At 35.7% G+C, this 22,093-nt stretch overlaps 1 protein-coding gene across 1 annotated transcript in view; it reads left to right on the top strand.

Annotated features, from left to right (window-relative positions):
• Positions 1-10,880: 10,880 nt before the first annotated feature.
• The window catches only part of LOC131076074 (uncharacterized), a 164,157-nt gene continuing 152,944 nt past the window's right edge, over positions 10,881-22,093 (top strand). Inside the window, exon 1 of the mRNA XM_059213428.1 lies at positions 10,881-11,297. Within this exon, the coding sequence (XP_059069411.1) occupies positions 11,021-11,297 (277 nt within the window). The 5' untranslated portion in view covers positions 10,881-11,020. The remainder of the gene's footprint in view (positions 11,298-22,093) is intronic.

Here is a 22,093-nt window from a genome sequence, read left to right as displayed (position 1 = left end):
GGAAGGAAACATAATGCAATAGATGCTAGAAATAAAGATGTATTGGAAACAAAGATTCTTTCTAAAACTACTTCTGATGTAACCCCTATGCAATTGACCCAAATCATCCAAAGGAGGAAAAATAAGTGTAAAGAAGTAAATGAAAAATATTTCACTATCCTAGAGTATACATTTAGGATGCTTGAAGCCAAGAAGAGGAATAAGAAGATGTCATTGGTGACAACTGATACTAGTGGGCATTAGAGAGCTCAGATACTAGTGCCTATTGCAAATAAACCAAAAGATGAAATGGAATTACAATGCTACCAAGTGGAGGAAGTAGATCTTGGGGTACAAAAAAGAGGAGAAAAATATTCTTTGCTACAAATAGTAACAACAATTGTAATGGTGAAAAGTTAGGGTTTCCATAATTAGATATATGAAAACTACTAATTTTAGGCTTAGAGACCATTACATTGAAAGAGGGAGGTAAATCTAATGGATCTAGCCACAAATTAGTAAGGATAAGGACTGAGACTTCTATTAGCTTATTTGGATTTGGATTGGACTGACCTCTTTTAAGTTGAATAGTGAAAATGCTAAAACTAGGGTAAATGTGCTTGAATTGATGTAAAAATACATGAACAATAAGCTACAATCTACATATCGAAGCATGAACCTAGATCTGATAAATGTATATGTATTCAAATTTGTTCCTAGAAGGATCTCCTGATTTGTTGGGACCAGTATGGTGGTCACTCTAGGTTCTTTGCACTTTTTGCACTCCAATGGGGGATCGATTTGTGATTGTAAATAAAGCTTATTCTAAAGATCATAACTCTGTACCTATTCCTGCACACACTAGAGAAGGGAGATAGATTGGGAATAAGGGTTTTCCTTAGGTCAAACCCTGGTTTTGGAATTAACCATGAAATAGAAATGATGAAATATGACTAAATTGCAATAAAGGAAATGTTCTCCTTTTAAGGGAGATGCTAAATAATGACTGAAACACAAATACTATACCTCCTTGTGAAGTTTTATTTGTCTCCACATATAATTAGGGTTTCATGAAGTCTTTAATAACATAGAACATGAATGTCAACTCTAATGCTTGAATCTTGATTTTATCTTTGCTCCAATGCTTGAAAGAAGCTTGATTACCTGGCCACTTGAACTGAATTCTTAATTTCTTGAATTTCTTGACCAATATTATTGCTGTATGATCAAATCAGAAGGGTAGACCTCCTTTTCATACTTGCTCGTCAAAAAATAACATAATTTTTTGACATGAGCTGACATGGAGCCATAATTCTTGCTCAAATCTTGTGACCGTTAAGGGGCCCAAAATTGGGTCTTAATTGGGAGGACCATGGCGTTGGGCACCCTAGTTCTGAACACCTTAGTACTACCCAATCATAGACCAAAAATTAAGGGCAGGATGAGGTGTGGTGAAAATGATGGAAAAATTGCATAGTATGAGCAGAATCAGGTCCTAGTCAGGCCTTAGAGCACAAACGATAAGGTGACAACCCAAATGCGGATAAAATTGTAAGAGAGTACAATTTAGGATGCTACAAAAACATTTAGGAGGATAAAAAAAATAAAATATCAAGGACGAACTAAGAACAGAGATTGAAGAATTAAAGAAAAATATTGGTCATTTCTTGGGGCCTTTAGATTCTAGTGCTCCATCTAGTTTGCAAGCTACATTACCTTAAAGGACAAAATAAGGCAAATATTCTTCTATTTAATCTTGCATAGGAATTGTGCCAAGATAATAAAGTCCAAAGCAAAGAAACAATCAACAAATTAATCAATTTGCATCATTTTATAAAGGATTAGTTGAAGGTTCTACATGAGTTGATAACAGGAGAAGGGGAAGAGGGAATAGGCACTAATGAAACCATGCCCATGTGGGAGGACTATCTCCATTTACTCCATATCATCAAGTCCACCAATGAGAATACCTTGCTATTAAAATACGTGCTTGATGACTCGAACTAAAAGATGCCAATAGAATCGATAAGGGCCACCAAAATGATCATTAAATAATTCAAGAAAGCTAAATAAAATATTGTAGAATAATTGAATGTTGTAAATACATTATTACAAAGAGTTAAGGAATTTATAGAATTACTTACTTGTGCATTCGGGAATGGGAAAGAAAAAGTGAATGATGTCTAGAGCATATTGTAGGAATTCAAGGGACCTATCCACAATGAGTGTACCAAATATATGATTGATTAAATAATGATTATAAAAAATTTAGAACATGAAAGAAGAGCTCCCTTAATTTGAAGACAAAATAAATAAATTGAAGATCTTTGCTAGGAAATATGTAGTCAGATTGAAGTATTTTAAGATGCCTGAGAGGATTTGAACAATATATTCAATGTATTTAATCAAGCATTACCAAAATATGTGGCCCATTTGTAGATACAAAATACTTCTGATTTTGGTATTCTATGAGTTCTTTACAAAGAAAACACAATAATTTTTGCAGAGACTAAAGTATTTAGCTTAAACTTACCATGTAGCATACATAAGACAATAATTTTCAGTTCAAGGGAAGGACCTCCACTTACTTGTTTCACCTAAAAAAATGTTGCATGCAATTAAATCCTAGTATATACTGTCGAAATAGGACAAGAAGAGCCATGTTTTTGCCAAAAAGCCACACACTTCCAACTCGAGTTCAAACTCTTTGTCATTTCAAAGAAAATGAGGCAAATTTTTGCTATCATGGAATCCCCAACCACTCTTTTACCTTTTGCATCAGGTCCAAATTTAGTTTAATTCAATTTTAAGGGAGTTTTAAAGTAGATTTTTAGAGTTTTTATTACAATTTAACCCATAATCATGCCCAAAAACTGTAGCTTTGGGTTTGTTATTCAATCATTTTAAACTCTATTTAACCCAACATTTTGTTAAGCATAGGGTTGGATAATTTATGCAAACATTATAGAAAATTTGTATTACAACTTCAGTGTGGTTTGTTGTTGAACGTGGTGAATTTGAATAAAAACTTAGATTCAAGCATTTCATTATTTGTATAGGTTTACCAAACACACCTTTTAGATGGAATTGATGATAGCATAAGTGACTTAGCTTGAAGTGATAACCTGATTGGATTATATTTTAAGTGCTTAAGGATGAACTTGTCACATGTGTACACGTGTAGTGGCTGTATGATTTGACGATTTTTGAAAAATCAATTGTTTGAGTTAATTTCTTGTGATAATTTCACTACATTTTTATGAATTATGAGATTTATATTTATATTTATGTGGTTTCATTCAATCCAATTCAATCATTGAATGTAGCTAGCTAATGCGTGATCATCAATGTTCAATTAGTTTATTTCATATATTTCTTTCCTTGTAAAAATTGAATCTCTTTTTCCATTTATTTCATAGTTAGTGTTAAAATAGAATTTTGGAATAGGTTCCTTTAACTTTCATATATGGTCTTTGTAGGATTACATTCAAAAATCCCAAAAATAGATTATTTGATTGTGGAAAAGACCCAAAGCTAAAAATTTCCAAATTCAACTCAGAAGTGTCAAAGCACTAGAAGACCCCTAATTAAAATAATCATATCATTCCAAATGACATATCCCGTATAGCGAATGTCTAGCCTTTAGTATCCTTCAAATCTCACTTTTCAAGATAGAAGATTCATCTCAAACCTCTTGTTATTGTCCATGCTAAAACCATAATCAATGAAATTGGCACTAGAAGGAGGGAATTAATACAAAAAGCTACAAAATATAGTATCCTTCTCATTTGAGAGATATAGGAGGATCCTTTGATCCACTCCTAAGAAGGGAGATCTTCTAGAGATTTCCCAACATTAAAAACCAAGGGCAAATAAAGAAAAATCTAGAGGTGAGAGTGTCTACACCAATACCCCCATGAAACAATCAAGGCCTAGATACCTCTACCCCATCACCCTAAGATATCTTAAACACTGCCCAACCCATTGTACAAATGGCCTTTTTCACCAACAATGAAATTTCATCACTCAATTTGGGGCAACCCCTACATGAGTTACCCAAGAACCCTGAAACGTTTTGTACAAAATTTGTGTATGGAGACCCCTTAATAGTAGAAGAACATATAAAAATATTTAAAGATATTTTTCATATTAAGGAATCAATGCACCATGATTTTGTCTATATAGTATTCCCTTATTAGGAGAGTTTTCCTATAGTTGGTACCTTAACCTACCTGTAATTCAATTTCCACTTGTTTGGAACTAGAAAAGAAGTTCTTAGAGTAGTTTAATGTCTACATCGATCCAACTATGTTGTATCACCAATTTGTTACTTGCAAGGAGTCCAAGGAGCCAATAACAACCTTCCACCATTCATTTGATAGGCTTTACAAAAAGTTAGTTACACCATGTATCATGCAAGAGGTCGTTACTATTCAAGTATGTTTTTGAGTTTTGAACCCACTTATAATCCTTTTCATTAAAAGGCTTCCAAAAGATTAAATAGACACTTTATAAAAGGTTTATGGTCATGTAGTGATTATCACAAATAAAATAGATCCTCAAGGTGGAGGAACTTATGGGACTATACTATCTTTAGGTCCTCTAGGGGTGAATAATTAGATACTAGTCACAAATAATGCAATGACAAATCATGCTCCACTTTTGAACCCCATACCTACTGCTCAAATGGCACCACTTCCAATGATAACATTCCCAAGCCATGAGCCCCCAAAGTACCATTCTTTCAATAACAAGTCAATCATGACAAGGAACTTGGGTCACCTTTGGCTTTTGAATTAGAATCTGTTAAAAATATGCTCTCTTAAGTGACAAATGAAATGACAAAATTGAGGTTAAGTCTTGATTCTAATCAACAATAAAATGTATACAATGCAACACCTAACTCCAACCATGACTCACAACGCTACATCCAAAATAACCAAAGCTCTGAAATAATTTTTTTTGGCAACAAAGACCCAAGAGACAATGGAGTACTAAATCGAATAATGGAAGCCTTCCAAATTAGGCTAAAATTTTAAATGTGTGTGAATTATATGACATCAATCTTGGAGATAATAGATGCAGGTTACACATAACATTTGATGATTTAGAGGTTAGTTATAATACAATGTACAAGCCTACATAGATCATGCAATCCAACCAAGTATCTCCATCTCAACCTATGAACACTATGATGTTATATTATTACATATTCATGGGAGAAACTAGTGCAAATATGGTAAATAAAGTTGTAGAATTTGTGTTTACCTTTTAGAAAGATAATGAACCTAAATATTCTAAGATATAAGATTTTTAGAATAAAAAATAGAAGCAACTACAATTCAAGGAGCAAGAAAAAACCAATGATTGATGACATACCAAGCTTGGAAATAACCCAACCCCACTAGACCCACATTCAAGCAACACTCCTTCACCACCAAGAGGACCCTTCTGTATTCCCTTTAAACAAGTACTTCCTCTAGCAAATACGGTTCAAGTGGTGACTACGAGCAAATATAGTGCAATAGAAGAGTTTAACATTCACACAATAATAACATTATGGGTTCCACACATCACACCCACATAAGGAGAATATAGTTCTCACCCTCGAAAGGGTGTAGGGGCACCTCTCGAGGTATTATATTTAAAATTATACATCAAATCTCCTTTATATATCTCAATCCCCAATCTCAAGCATAAAAATATAACAAATAAAATTCCACGTAACAGTACAGTGGTACTCATACCACATAATAATACCATGGGTACTCATACCCCTTCAAGTAACATTCTCATAATAGAATGATGGTTATGGGTAGTTGTACCCCTTCAAGTAACATTCACATAATAGAATGGTGGTACTCACACCACATAAAATTACCATGGGTACTCATACCCCTCCCTGAGAGTGTGACACCCTACCCTTTGACAACCCAAGGAGATCTTCTTTCTTTTCCCCATGGAAAGATAAGTTTTCTCCTCAACACAAAACAAAACAATTCGATCAAAGTGAAATAATGTAAGAAGAAAATCATTCGCAAAACACATGCATAAAACTCCCAAGATTCTCACCAACACTCATAAAACCACACTAATAACTTAATACAAACACTATATTGAAGATCAAATATAAGAAATAGATTGAAGGTAAAAGACAAACAATAATGGAAGAACTTAACTTACCTTAATCAATAGATCTTCTACAACTTGCCCCAATCCATCTCCATCCTTGCCTTCTCTTCCTTTCTTGCTTCTCTAACCCACCCTTCACAAAATTCTGAAAAGAAAAATGGCCAAGAAAATTTTTCTCTACACTATCCATACCTTATTTTATAACCAAGGGGTTTGAGTGTGAAAATGGATGAGATGAGGCCAAGTGGTCACTCATCATTCCATCCATCCACTCCCTAGAATGATGCCACTTTTCTACATCCTAAACCATCCACCTACCCTTTCTCTTCCACCTCTTGGGAGGAAAGAGGTTGAGAGAGAAATCTTATCCTCTCTAACCACTTCTCCAAAGTCATGCAAGACAATTTATCCTATATTTAAAATGGGTAAAATTCATAATTTTTGCAATATAACACTTTAAAAATACCCCCAAACCTATACTATACCCCTAGGGACTTTAGTTTCTTTTTCTAGGAGCCTTGATTCTTCAAATAAAAGCCTAAAGAACACAAATTATAAATATTATAAATTATCACAAGCTAGCACCCTTAATACCTTAGAAACTCTAAAGGTTCTAAAATAAATTAATATTACAACATAATAACACCATATACAAAACATACTCAAACTCACATATATGAAATGAAACACAACTACAACAATAATGAACGATCTAATATCCCCCATATGAGAGAGGATCGATTGTACTGAGGAATCACAATAAGGAGTAGGAGCTCAATCTCAATTGTCCTTGGGCATGTACTTCCACACTTGTAATAGGTGTCAATAATGCATCCATGAATCATATGGTCATAGCATAAGATAATATTATAAATTCTATCAAATGAATTGCATCTAAGGAGCAATAATCATATCCCATCACCATTCATTGAATCAATTTTAACCATATGAATATGCATCATAAAGAATCACCACCATAAGAAACTAAATAATATCATCCTCATATATCTAATATGTTGAATTATCATTGTAATATCATCACCATAATTGAACTCCTAGATCAAGTATATAGAATCTAATTGTAACATCTCATTAATAAATTGTTAATCACCCATGATATACAATATAAATGGCCACACTAATTTCAAGCACGGTTTCAAACACTAGACAACATAACACATAAGCTACAAATGAAAAAGAACGATTCACACTAATATATTCTAATCTAACCAAAACATCACATAATTAATTAATCTCAACATCATCCACTCTATGTTTTGAACATCTATATATAAACCCCAATCAATATGACAACATCATATCTATGGTAGAACTATAAGTACACCTTAAAATATGGGAACTTTGATAGAACATATTAAAACATGAATGTACAAATAGAACATGGAACTAGGTTATTAGGGTCATAATAGGGGTGGCATCACAAATCTAAAAAGTTGATAGCATAAAATGTTACATAGTTAGATCCAAAAATACACATTTGCAATTTAGTTTGGGAGTTTAAATTTGAGGTTCATTATTATGTGTTATTAGATCAATCTTGAGTGGTGTGGAAATGAACTTGGGTAAGGAAACATCAATCTTGAAGCAAGAACAAATGTATGATAAGTATGAATTATTCAATACATAAGGGGTGAACAATGAATAAGTAGAAATAAGTGAAGTGGAAAGGAAGAGAAACAAATAAACCTGATCAAGGCTTTAATCAAATTGAACACAATAGTGTGCCACTTGTCTATATATGATTACATTAAAGAGATTTTATCAAATAAACCTAAATTTAAATGGAAATCACCATAGATTACTAATTTCATTGCTACATATTTATTTCATTACAATATTCACCAAACTTCCCTTTCTCGATTATAAATAATCTAAAATACAAAAATCCTTTTCTACGTAACTAAGACATAATAAGCCTTATGAGCAATCAATACTTATGAGATCAAAATGTTTGATTACATCAACTAAAATGAAAAGTTAAAGCATCATGATTATCAAATACTATATAATAAAAAAAAGTTATGCAATAGATGCTTCTCATCACTTTATTTAAAAAGGTCAATTATTTGTGTAGCCTTAATTTAGGACTCCAATTTTAATCCCATAGAAAAACAATTAAAACTCACTTATTCTTTCGAGCAATAAAAAATAAAAATTTAAAAGCATATGAATGAATGAAGGAATTTTAATGATGTCCATGAGACCCAGCGGCCTAAAGGACCCAGAAGCACCAAATTAGCCCAGTTTCAAGTTCTTTTCCATGTTGGATCTTCTCTTGTGAATCTTGATTAAGAGACTCATTGTTTTGTGCAACCTTGAGTCTTCAAAAATCTCGTTCAAACTTTCCACTTTTAACTCATTATCAAACCCGTTGTGAATGTCTTCATATGCTACACACTCCATAATGAAATGCCATTATGTTTCTACTACCCTATTGCTGCAAAAAACACATGTTCTTTCTTCCCAATCTTCTTTTGGCACCTTCCATCTACCAGTTTCACATCTCGAATGATGAGGTCCAATCCCTAATTGTGCAATTAGAATTTTGGCCTTTCCATTGATCGTGAATCTCAAGTATTCTTTTTCATCATGCTCCCAAGTAGGGTTGAATTCTTTACTATAGTACATTTTTTCTCACCTAGTTGGTTTGACCACATGGAATTCCTGAATTTCCTTAACACCCACTTTTTTATCTCCTCTTTGCTACTGGGAAAGTCATGTAAATTTATGTCCCACTTGTTCATCCACTAACTATTTCGTTTCTTCCAAGTCTTTTTCCTATGACTTAAGTCCTCTTTAACAATCAAGTTGGGTCATCAATGCTTATCCATACTTTCTACCTTTTTTCAAGTAGCATAACAACCAAATGGCCACCAAAGCCTCAATTGGGTACATACTAACTTCAACCAAATTAACTTCATAAGGTATTGTTGACTTGACTATTTGTCTCCATTTGAGGTTTGACATGCTATTCCCCCAAATTTCACACCCATAAAGGATAACTAGAATCACTAACAAATGGAAAAGGGTTTCCTTAGTTTTCCAATTCCACAACTCTGCTTTCCTACATCTATTTTGAAGAAGGTATAAAGATCTCCAACCCCCTTGGATCCTCTTTGATCTACATATTTTCCAACTGAGCCCATTGTGAAAATCAATTCCTAAGTACTTGTTTTCCACCACTACCTCTAAGGGGCTGCCCTCGAATATAAAATTGACTCGTTGCTACTTCTTTTTCAAAGAAAAGATCATGAGTTTGGTCTTGCTGGTATTCACTTGCATCCCAACCTCATGAGAAAATAACTCAAGAGCCTTCAAATGCTCTCTCAACCCTTGTGCGGATTTTGCAATAAGAATAAGATCATCTGCATACAAAATCAATTTCACCATGTATCCTACCAACTGGATACCTTCCCCATTAGTACCATTCTTTAAGTTTATCAATATATAAGACAAACAATGTAGGAGATAAAGGACACCCTTGTTTGACCTCGATGTCACTGCCGAAATATTTAGACATCCCATCTTTAGTTTTGAGTTTAGCTCTAACTTGCTCCTACAGTTTGTGGATAGCAACCCTAAACTCTTTTGGAACTCCAATTTCTTCCATTCTAAACCAAAGCTTAACCCTATGGAAGGTGTCAAAAGCTTTTTTGAAATCCACGAAGCAACAAAATGATTCTTCACCTTGGGTGTCCCAAACTTTTTCAATGAAATGCCTTGAGTAATGCAATGGTCAATGGTGGAGTGTTTAGGCCAGAAACCAACCTACCCTCTAGTCCCTTTTCACTCTTTTTCTGCCCATTTATTGATCTTACATTCTAGCATACTCCCAAAAAGCTTTCCAAAGAGAGAGTTGACCATAATAGTATGGTAATTAGAAGGGTTATTCGATGTCTCCACTTTTGTGGAGAGGAATAACAACACTAGTTGTCCATTGAAGTAGAAAGATGTTTTGGGTAACTTTGTTAAAGATCTTCTTGATATATGTGGAGCTGGGAGGTCAATTCCCCATTTTAAAAATTCTGCATGTACACCATCAATATCTTGTGCTTTACCACTTGCCAAATTCTTTATACCTTGTTTGATGTCTATTACTGAAAAATGCTCAGCTAAAGTGTCAATTGTGCGTGGATTCATTTTCTCATTTGTTTGTTCTTAGAGGAGCTTCACATAATCCATCCACTAGGCATCCGTGATATTATTTTCTATTTGTTTTTTCTTTTCTTGTAACTCCCTCCAAAATCCCTTGGTATTGTGTTTCCCCAAAGCAATTAGTTCCTTCCTTCTTGAAATTACATATATATTTTTTAATTTATTTTATCAATTGCTTGTATATTAACTTATTTTCCTCATTTGAGTCTTTCCCTTTAATAGATTTTTTAACAGCGTTACACTCTTTGTCATACCAATGATTAGTTGCAAAGGTATTTGACACCCTCTTCACAAGTTTAGAATGCTTACACACCTTCAAACCTTTGTGTATTAAAGAAATCAGCATACTATTGCGAACATACTCTTTTCCCTCTTATTTCCTTTGTTCTCTATACTTTTTTTTTTAACCAACTGCAAGTGTTTTTCTTGAGCTGCCTTGAAGAACTCCTGGTTTTCTTGATTTATAAAAAAAAAAGGTACTTAAAAACTCAAGTACGTAGAAGTTATTTGTTCTCTCAACAATTTAAAAAAAAAAAGTGAAAAGCATGGATGATTCGGTTTGAATAAATTAGTCTAAAAAAACTAAAATTAAAAAGTTTGATAGCTTCCATTTCACGCGCCCCCTGCTTTTTGTTTTTTCACACTTTTAAGCATTAACAATGCTCAACTTCCCCTGCGTTTCCCGTCTGCAATATTTTCCTTGCCATGCAATAATACTGCTGAATAAGCAAAGATGGCTTATGTTCCACCGCACAGGAGAGTAAAGGCGTCGTCTAGTTCTTACAGGAGAGCACAGGCGTCGTCTAGTTCTCAAACCCCTATACTATATTATCTCCCAGAGGCGGACATTGATGAAGGATCTGCCGTTTTCATTTGGTTTGCTGTTGATGCAAATGTCAATCCGCCACCTAATTTGAAGCTTGAATTCAAACCATTTGCAGACACATCAATTCCACATATGCGAGACAAGAAGGTTTACACTATTTCTGTACACTCCCATCCTGTAAACGGTAATGACCTTCAAACCTGTAAATTATAGCATTTTACTTGTAATCAGAGTATTTAGTGTAGACTTGGGGATTCACTTTGTTTCTTTTCAACGATTTTTCTGCTTTAATGTTCACGCTGAAACAGATTTCTCTTTGTTGAGTCTAACAATATCCGAATCTCCACATTTATAAGGTATTTTCACAGTGTGTCAATCCCTAGGGTTTATATAAGTTTTGATTCGATTTAATTGATTTGTATTTTATAAGTAGTGGTTTTCATGAATTTGTTTCTCATGAATAAGGATGGTTTATTTAAGATTCATTGTATTTAGTTGATGCTTACATAGGTTAAGCAATAAGATTTTTATGAAATTTATTCATTTCAATATTATTTCAAATTAAGTATGCTTAATGATAGTGTTTCATCCAAGATGAAGTTCACTTAACTTGATCTCTTAGACATGATTAGCCTACTTAGCTGTCAGGTATCTAGGTGATGTTCTTGAGAGGTTACCCATCCCAATATCATTCCAACTCAAGCACACTTAACCATAAAATTTCTCACAAGATCAAGCCCACTTAGATTGCTACCCTATTTGCAAAATGTTCAACATGTCTTGTGTCTTTCAACTATCCATTAGAACCCTTTGAGCTCATCCATTGACAAATGGAAATGTTTTTATTAAGAAAAATGAGGCCATTCAAACCATCTCCACATTTATAATCCAAAATATTTTTCCTAAGACTTGTAGGAGGGTTTATCAAATTCCAAATGTGCTACAGCCCAACAACCTTGGTCATGTCAATAGCAATATAGATACCTAGACTTCCTATGCATTTTTGTTTTGAGACTTGTTTCTAATTGATTTGATGAATCTTTACCAAAGAAAATATTTCTTTCCCTATGAATTCTCAATTCTTTTATGCAACTTAAGAGGGTAGAAGTTAGAGCATGATAAATTATTGTTTAATACATAGGAAGACTAGAGATAACAAATTTCAATAAAACCGATCTATTAATAAGACTAAGCCACCCGTTGTTGAAGCTAAGAATTCTTTTATCAAAATTTTTCTATAAAAAAAATCAATAATCAACATTCTGGAACTTGAAGCTTATAAAAACTCCATGTTATTTAAAAAACCGATTCGCACCATAATCAAATTCAAAGATTTTGAAGAAACTTAAACAAATATTGATAGTATAATTCACAGGCTTTGCATAGCCTCCCACCCTCTCTCTAATTGCACCCAAGTCAAATGATCATCATCTTCAGGAACCACTAGCTGCATTATATGGGATTCCTCTACTAAGATGTTAAAAGTGGTAGCAAAGAAATTCCACAAAGTTTGAAGCTCTACTTCTTGACCTCCCAATGATCAAAGCTTATAATTTGGACAATGTCAGACCTAAAGGCAACTCTACGGTTGTCACTTTGTGTTTAAGAAATCAATATTCTTTGAACTAAAGAATTAAGATTATTTTGAGGGAGGCTAGGGCCACTTTGTGCGCCATTCCAAATTATTCCATTCAACAATGTTTTACATAAGGAAATGTGGTGGTAGATTCTTTATCCAACATGAGCATTGATTAGCTCCATGGGCTAAAGGTGGATAGGATCCATCAAGGTGATCGAAATTGCTAACCTTAATTGGAAATGATTTCCCCAATGCTTGTCGTTAATTGAATTGTGTGCATAGAAATGATGAATTGCAAGTCATTTTAATGTTTTGGCATACCCAATCATTGATTACCACTCAAGTGTTCACTACTTTTATTTGGAATAATTGACCTTTCATTTCTTAGTTCTTTGACGCATACTACATATGTGTGCAACATGTCATAGAGCCCTCCTTACAACTCCTTGTGTCTGTTAGAAAAATAGCCTTTTGCAAGGATATCACTATTTTGAGGCTTAGGAAGGTCTTCTTTTCCCAGAAGACGAGATTATGGAGGTTGTTCTAGAAATTTTGGGGTGTGATTTTGTGGATTGCTTCAGCCAACATTTCTCAATGTTTGTTGAAAATGTGCTTCTACTAATGGGTGATAAGGAGCTCTCCAAGGTTCAGGCAGTTATTATATTTAGGATAAGTTTAAGGTTGGCATGGATGAGGAGGAGGTTGATAGATAGACAATTAGTGCATTTTTTTAATCTTACGGTTTGAATTCTATGGTCTTGATTTTATGAAAGTGGTCTAAATCATTGAAAGGAGATCAGCAGCACTTGTTTGAGAGGTCTCTACAATTTAGAATTTTTTTCCTTCATGGCAGTTGAGTGTGCTAGAGCTGTGAGGCCTAAGGAGTCCTCTTTGAAGCAGGAGAGATTTAATGTAGTGAAGGATGAGAAAGCTACAATGTTCATTGCTAAATGAGTTGCTTTGGTTTTAATGTAACATAAGTATTAAGGTCCTAGTTATGGTGATCTTACCTAGTGTTGATTTCTTTTCTGTTGTTTCTTAGTTCACTTTTTATTACTAAAATTGGCATTTTTCAATGTTTTAGGTTGGAGTGGGCACTCTATTTATCACTTTTTTTTTATAATTCTATTTTGATATATGTTTTTGACAACAATTAGCTCCTCCATTCTATAAGAATTTTCATTATGTGATTAGTCTGTGCAATATTTTACTTTAATTTTTAAAATATATGAGAGAGGACCCTATCCTCACTTGGTCAATCAAAGAAATACTAAATAGGTATATAATCTACGTTTGTTGGAATTGATAGGAGCTCCAAAAGTAGAGGCAAAGGAATCAAAACATCCCTTAAAAATTTAAACACTCTATATGGAAATTTTGCCCGTTAATATAGCATCTTTCTTTGACAATGTTAACAAATATGATTCCAAATATGAGTACAGGCGTCGTCTAGTTCTGGAACCCCTCCACGCTATGTTAAGAGACTATATTATTACCCAGAGGCAAGCGTTGATGAAGGATATAACGTTCGCATTTGGTTTGCTGTTGATGCAAATGCCAATCCGCCAGCTAATTTGAAGCTTGAATTCAAACCCTTTGCAGACACATCAATTCCACATCTGCGAGACAAGAAAGTTTACACCATTTCTATAAACTCTCATTCTGTAGACGGCAATAAGAGTATTACGTTTAGAACTGGGGATTCTCTTTATTTCTTTTCAACGATTTTTCAGGTATTTTTACAGTGGGTCAAATTAGATATTTAATAGAGATTATATAATTTTGGAGTCTATGTAATTGATCTATATTTTTGAGTAGTAGTTTTCAGTTTTCACTCGTCTTTCATGAATATGGATGGATTCATTGTATTTAGTTGATGTTCACCTAGATAAAACATTGAGATTTCTATGAAAATTTAATTGCTGATTTTTCTGGAGTATCTTGTGCATGTGTTTTTGTATCAATGTTTTGGATCACACTCTATGATCCATTATCAAGATAATATAGAGCTAAGAGAGACCTAAAACTCACACGGTCTAATCCAGAAACAACAGCGATTAAAATCATGGATTGTGGAAATTTGATATCATTAATTCTATAAAAGTTACACATCTCTGTACTATTCCAACTCAAGCATGCTTAATGATAGAGTTTCACCTAAGATCAAATTCACTTAGCTTGCCACTCAATTTCATAGCCTTTCCACATCTTCCTACCCTTGCTTGCTTTGATTGTACCCAAGTTTAATGGTCCTTATCTTCACCAAGTTCATGTAAATTAAATGTTTATAAGGCCTCTTGTGGGAAACCAAGTCTCCATGACTTTGATTGCATCCAAATTTAATGGTCCTTATCTTCACCAAGTTCATGTAAATTAAATTTTTGTAGGGCCTCTTATGAGAACCCAAGTCTCTCAAGCAGTAGTTACGTTATATGAGATTACTCTTTTAAGATGTTAAAAGTGGTAGCAAAGAAACTTCACCTCATAATGAATAACAAAGTATAGTTTAAAGATCTACTTCTTGGCCTCCAAACGATCAAGAGACTATAATTTGGTCAATGTCATGACTGAAGGTGACTCTATGGTTGTCACTTTGTGTTTAAGAAAACGATATTATTTGAACTAGAAAATTAATAATATTTTGAGGGAGGCTTATGTCACTTTGGGCTCCATTACCAATTGTTCCATTCAACATTGTTTTATAGAAATAAATGTAGTGGTAGAATTTTTTATCGAACATGAGCATTGATTAACTCTATGCGCTAAAGGTGGTCAAGGATTAGTCAAAGGTGATCGAAATCAACAACCTTAATTGACAATGATTTCGCCAAGGCTTGTCATTAATTTTGTGCATATAAATGATGAACTATAAGTCATAATGATGTTTTGGCATACCCATTCATTGATTTGTTGGACACAATGTACCATTGAGAGGGGAGGTGAATCAGTGGTATCCAAAACTCTTAACCTTTTAATCCTAAGAGTGAGTACTAGTTAGCAATGCAAACACTAAGTAAACCTACCGGTGAGATAAAGTATGACATTACAATGCAATCACACAAAGGCACATCACATGACACTGGCATATACGAGGAAAACCCAAGATGGGAAAAGCCTCGGTGAGAAAAGCTGCTGGAGTCTACTCCTCCAATCCAGCCTCACAATGAAAGTCTAATTACAGTGTTTAGGGCACCAACCCAAGGAGCACCAACCGTTGATTTAGGGAACCAACCCAAGGAGCACCAACCCCTACACCGAGCTCCAACTCAGTGATTACAAAACTTTATATCAAACATTAGTTATAATCCAATTACAAATGAATTCTGTAACCTCATAGATATGTCTCTTCACCAGTCCACCTCTGCTCTACTCTTTGCCGGTTCTCTTCTCACCTTCTCTAACTCTTCCTCTACTCGACCTGTGCCTTGTCTGCTCTCTTCTCACTCTCTTCCTCTTCTCACTGCAGCTCCCTTGCTGGTTCAAGCTCTACCAGTTGTCTGCCTTTCGACCTGATTACCGGTTACTTCCACAATACCGGTTAAACCCTGCTCAATCCTTTCTTGCTGCTGCTTCTTTCCTACTGCTACTTCTTTCCTGCCGGTTCTAACACTAGCAGTTGTCTTGATTGATGTACTTTTGGCAGCTTACCGAAATCTCAGACCTTTATCGGTTAGTACCTTGCTAAGCCGTCTTATCGGTTGCACCTCCAAATGCTCAGTTGCTTAACTCTCACTGTTAGATCAACTCTTTTCTTTCAACTAACATCACATCTTCTGGTAGCATCCTCCCACTGTACAATTTCATCAATTTGACTTGCATATTTATAAGCAAGTCTTCCTGCCAAAAACCAATTCAAACTTTAGGCGGTTAGGGTTTCTTCATCAACCTTGAGGTAAACCAAATCCAATCAGATCTCCTTCCAGAGATCGACCACCTGCAACAAATCAAATCAAGCTCCGCCAATCTCGCGGCTTACAATACATGTTTGCTAAGTTTAGTGAACATAGACAGTCTGTCGGAAAAGCACTTGGTCAATCACCATAAATGGTTCAGCAAATTGCATCACCAACCTCGTTCTGCACCTGCACATTTTGGATCGATCGATGCCTCCCTTCGATCATCTCTGTTCGACCTTCCTTGAGGCACACACCTTTGCAACACGTCCCATGATTTACAAGGTCTGCATTTAATGTCGACCAACTCTGTAACAACCTCGTCGGTGCACACACCATCTGTTACCTCATGCACGTCCTCTACCTCGACTCCACGTGGCTCCTTTGACGACATCCACCTTAGCTCACTATGCTGATCCAACATGGTCACCGACCAGTTACACACAACCGGTGTATGCTTCATACTGTTGGCAATTGACACTCAATTGGTTGGTTTCACTATGTTGTCATTGATGGCAACATGGTATCTTGTTCCGACTTCATGTTTTGGTTCAATTATGTACCGACAGGCACTTCATCGACACCGACACCGACACCATTAGGATGAAAGGAATTCTTTGGTTACCGGCAATGCAGGCCGACATGATTTAGAAAAAGGTTATTGGTATTGGAGGCCGACATCTTTTGGATCCATCATCGGCAATTTTTTTTGATATTCATGTATTTATGTTATCTAGCCGACATGTATATCGATATTGTAATTATCTTTGTAAGCCGACATGTATATTGATATTGTAATTATCTTTCTAATCCGACATAAGGCATGATAAATTGTACATAAATTGTATAAGGTATATAGGTCAGTTGGATTAGATCATTTTGATATGGATAAGTGGATGATGATATGATGCGAATATGTATTGGGAAGGAAATAATGAAGGAGATGCAAAATATTTGAGAGTGATTATGTATGTGAGGATATTTTTGTAAAGGGATATTCCGGTAAAAGGGTTTAGGGTTTCAGACTGGAACATATAGCGCTTAATCAAAACTGTATTCTGGCATAGAAGATGCTATCTTAGGGTAAGTGCACAAAGATGGTGGTAAAAAAGGGGGGTATAAGTGGACACTTTTTTTTTTCTGAAATCAAGTGAACCTGAACTTGGAGGCCAAATTTGAATGTCATCCACTCAAGATACAAAGATAATCAAAGAACAAATATTGTAGTACTTTGAATCTAGTTTCCAAACTACTAAACTTTTTCAAAATTGGATAAGATTAAGGGGGTCAAATCCTTCGCACACGAAAAAAAAACCTTGATTTTTTTAGAAAAAAACATAACACAGTGTCTCACGTGCGCATCAAAAAAGTCATACTTAGATTTAGTATTTTGACAAATCCTTTGGTTGAAAGATAGTTAAGAGTGAGCACTAGAAGATGTTTATTTTTTTGTAATTTTTTGTTGAGTATTTTTTTTAATGATTTTTTCGATCGAACACATCCTGAAAATTAGGTACCTGTTTGTGCGCGAAGCATAAGTTGCACTAAAAAAATCAAAAATTTTTAAATTGTAAAGAATCAAGTTCACTACAATAATATATAAAGTTTTTTAAATTTGGATAAGTATATCAAAAGTTAAAAAAAAAATGGTGCACGTATGTTTGTGAAAACTATGGAGACACTAGTAAAAGAAATTCAATAATAATATGTTATTGTCGTTCTGATTTTTTTAAAATTATATGGTTAGAAAGCTCAGAAGATGGGTGAAAATATGGTGGAAATTTAAGAAATACCCACTTGATGAAGTGTAAACCTGATGATGACAAAGTCGAGAAACCAAGTTGATAAAATAAAACATGCCAAAAAGGAGGGAAATGGAGGGAAATCAAACTTCCAAATAGTAGCTTTGTCATCCACGCCTATTTCCAAGCCTAAACAGTCAAAAGCGCATATGGGGTACCTATGGTATAAAAAGCACGTACAGGGTACCTATGGTATAAAAAACGTGTACGGGGTACTTATGGTGTAAGAAGCGCGTACGCTCTATCTTAACTATAGAAAGTGCGTACGCATTTTTCCTATAGAAAGCACGCACATGCTATTTTTATTATAGAAAGCGCGTACACACTATTTTTACTATAAATAGTGCGTACATGCTAAGTTTGTTTAAATTTTGGGAGTGTGTATAATATGATATTGTATATAATATGTGTATATACATATAATATATAATTTATATATTATATAAATAATATATAATTTATAATATTTATATATATGTGTAAATAATAATATATAATATATTAAGTATATACACACACACATATGTGTGTATGTATGTGTATTATCTCTCTCTCTCCCCCTCTCCCTACCTCCCTCCCCCTCTCTCCCCTTCTCCCTTCCTCCATACCCCCCCCTCTCTCCCTCTCTCTCTCTCTCTCCCACATTCTTTATCTCTGAAGTCTCTCCCTCTCATCCTCTTTCTCTCTATCTCACTCTCTCCTTCTCTCAGGTGCATCTATCTCTCATTCTCTCCCTCTCCTCTCCCCCCCCTCCCTCTCTCTCTTTCTCACTATCTCCCTCTCTCCCTCTCTTCGCACCTCTCTCTCTCTAGTCTCTTGTAATATCCTTCCATCCCTTCCTCCCTCTCACTCAGACTCTCTATCTCTCACTTAGACTCTCACTCTCTAGTCTCTTGTAATATATCCACCTCTTAGATCTCTCTATACCTCCCCCCCCCCCCCCTCTCTCTCTCTCTCCCTCCCTCCCTTCCTCTCCCTCCCTCCCTCCTCTCCCTCTTCCTCTCCCTCCAATATATCTTCTTTCTTTTTGCATATATATAAGGTGATAAGAAGAGTGACAAGGTGGTCGGGTTTTTATTTTTTAATAAAGAAGATAGGATATAAAGTAGAATGTTTGAAGAAAATGAACGTATTGGTTGGATAATCTTTATGGGTCATATGGTGTCCTAAGGGGTCATATGGTGTTCCATGATCCCTCAGGACACCATATGACCCCTTAGGACTCCATATGGTGTCGTTATATAGTGTTCTATGACCCTTAGGACACTGTATGATCCCTTAGGTGTCATTAGAGGTCATATTGTTTCCTAAGAGGTCATATGGTGTCCTATGACCCCTTAGGACACCATATGACCCCTTAAGACACCATACAACCCATAACGACACCATATGGTGTCCTAAGGGGTCATAGGATGCCATATGACCCCGCAGGACACCACACGACCCATAACAACACCATATGGTGTCCTAAAGGGTCATATGGTGTTATATGACCCCTTAGGACACTATTTGGTGTCATTATAGGTCCTATGGTGTGCTAAGGGGTCATATAGTGTCCTATGACCCCTTAGGATACCATATGACCCCTTAGATGTTGTTAGGGGTCATATTATGTTCTATGACCCATTAGGACACCATATGGTGTCGTTATGTGTCTTATGGTGTCGTATGACCCCTAGGACATCGTATGACCACTTAGGACACCATATGGTGTCATTAGGGGTCATATGGTCTCCTACGACCCCTTAGGACACCATAAGACCCATAACGACACGTAAGAGGTCATATGGAGTCCTAAGGGGTCATAAGACACCATATGTTCTCGGAGCGCACCATGCCGCCCACCAAGGTGCACAACCCAGCCAAGGTGTGCATTTCGGAGCGCTCCTGGGTTCGCACCATGGTGGGCACCTCGGAGCACACCAAGGTGGGTGTCAAGGTGCGCACCTTTGATGCGCTGCCTTCAAAAATTTCCAGAAAAGGCAAAAAAAATTGAGATTATAAAATTTCCCACTTGGAAGATAGTAAAAAAAACAAAAAATTATTTTTGAAGAAAACGAGGGTGCCATCTTGTGCTCGCTCGGGTACCCACCCAAGGTGCGTAGCCCAACCAAGGTGTGTGCACCAAGGTGCCAGGGTTATATGGTGTCCTATGACCCCTTAGGTCAATGCATGGATAAGAATACCATATGACATGAAAAAACACAAAATGGTGTCCTCCAAGTTCAGGTTCTCCTACGACCCCTTAGGACTCCATATGGTATCGTTATGGGTCGTATGGTGTCCTAAGAGGTCATATAGTGTTCTATAACCCCTTAGGACACCATTTGGTGTCATTATGGGTTGTATGGTGTGTTAAGGGGTCATATGGTGTCCTATGACCCCTTAGGACTCCATATGACCTCTTATGTGTCGTTATGGGTCATATGGTGTCTTATGACCCCTTAGGACACTTACATGGATTCCTAGGATACCATATGACTCTTGAGAATACCATTTGACCCTAGAGAGAGAGAGAGAGAGAGAGAGAGAGAGAGAGAGAGAGAGAGAGTTAGAGGGAAATAATTACTTGACAAAGGAAGAGAAAGGGAGGGGGAGGGAGAGGGAGAGAATGAGAGAGAGAGACACTTAAGAGAGGGGGAGAGAGTGAGAGATAGAGATATTTGAGAGAGTGAGAGAAAGAGAGGGATAGATGAAAGAGAGAAAGAGGGTGAGGGAGATGAGAAAGAGAGGGAGAGATACTCGAGAGAGGGAAGAAAGTAGAGAGGGAGATGCCTAAGAGACAAAAAGGTAGGGGTTAAGGAAGAGAGAGGGGGAATGTAGGGAAGAACAAGAGAGATAATGCTGATATGAGCATGTTGATTACTGAAATTTGACTAAGTCTGAAATTTCTAAGAATACTCAAAAAACTAGAATCTGCATTATAACTCTTAGAGATCTGGAACCACTCTCAAACATCTTGACAATATATACATAAAATATAACTTAAAGTATAAGTGACATTTCTCTTGTTATATTTTATGTATATATCCTACCGAAAAACCTAATGGAATGCTAAATGAATTGCATTTTATTGACAGATAAATGCGTACATGGTTTACAAACTAAAACCGTGTATGAGGTTTTTGGTTTCTAAACTGTGTACGCGGTTTTAGTTTTTAAACCGCGTACGAGGTTTTTGGTTTCTAAACTGCGTACACGGTTTTAGTTTTTAAACTGCATACGGGGTTTAGGGTTTCTAAACTGCGTATGCGGTTTTAGTTTTTAAACCGCGTACGCGGTTAGTATGCTTTAAGCCCCGTACGCGGTTTAGCTTTGGTTAGGCTCGACAAAATGAGCCTAAACGCGTATGGGGTTCTTTAAATTTGAAATACCCCGTGCATGTTTTGTTGTTTTTCATTTTTTTTTTTGATGTGTCTACTTTTCTAACCACCATCTTTGTGCACTTAGCCCTTAGCAGTTCACTCATTTCTTCGGATTGAAGTCTCGATTTATATGTAGTCAGTAAGGCTCCTTTTGTGATTGAGTGTCCTCTAGGCTGTAAGCCTTTTTGCAAGTGCAGGCCCCTATATTTTGTAATATCTCTTCATATGGCCAGTGGATTGATATTGTGGGTCACAAATCCCACCGTGGTTTTTCCTCTTTGTGGTTTTCCACGTATAATTCTGTGTAATGGTATTCATTTATGTAATTGGCTTATTGGTTG

The sequence above is a fragment of the Cryptomeria japonica genome, chromosome 10, assembly GCF_030272615.1.
Source record: "Cryptomeria japonica chromosome 10, Sugi_1.0, whole genome shotgun sequence".
NCBI lineage: Eukaryota > Viridiplantae > Streptophyta > Pinopsida > Cupressales > Cupressaceae > Cryptomeria > Cryptomeria japonica.
Note: the sequence above shows the minus strand (reverse complement) of the source record. Positions and strands in the feature narration are given on the sequence as shown.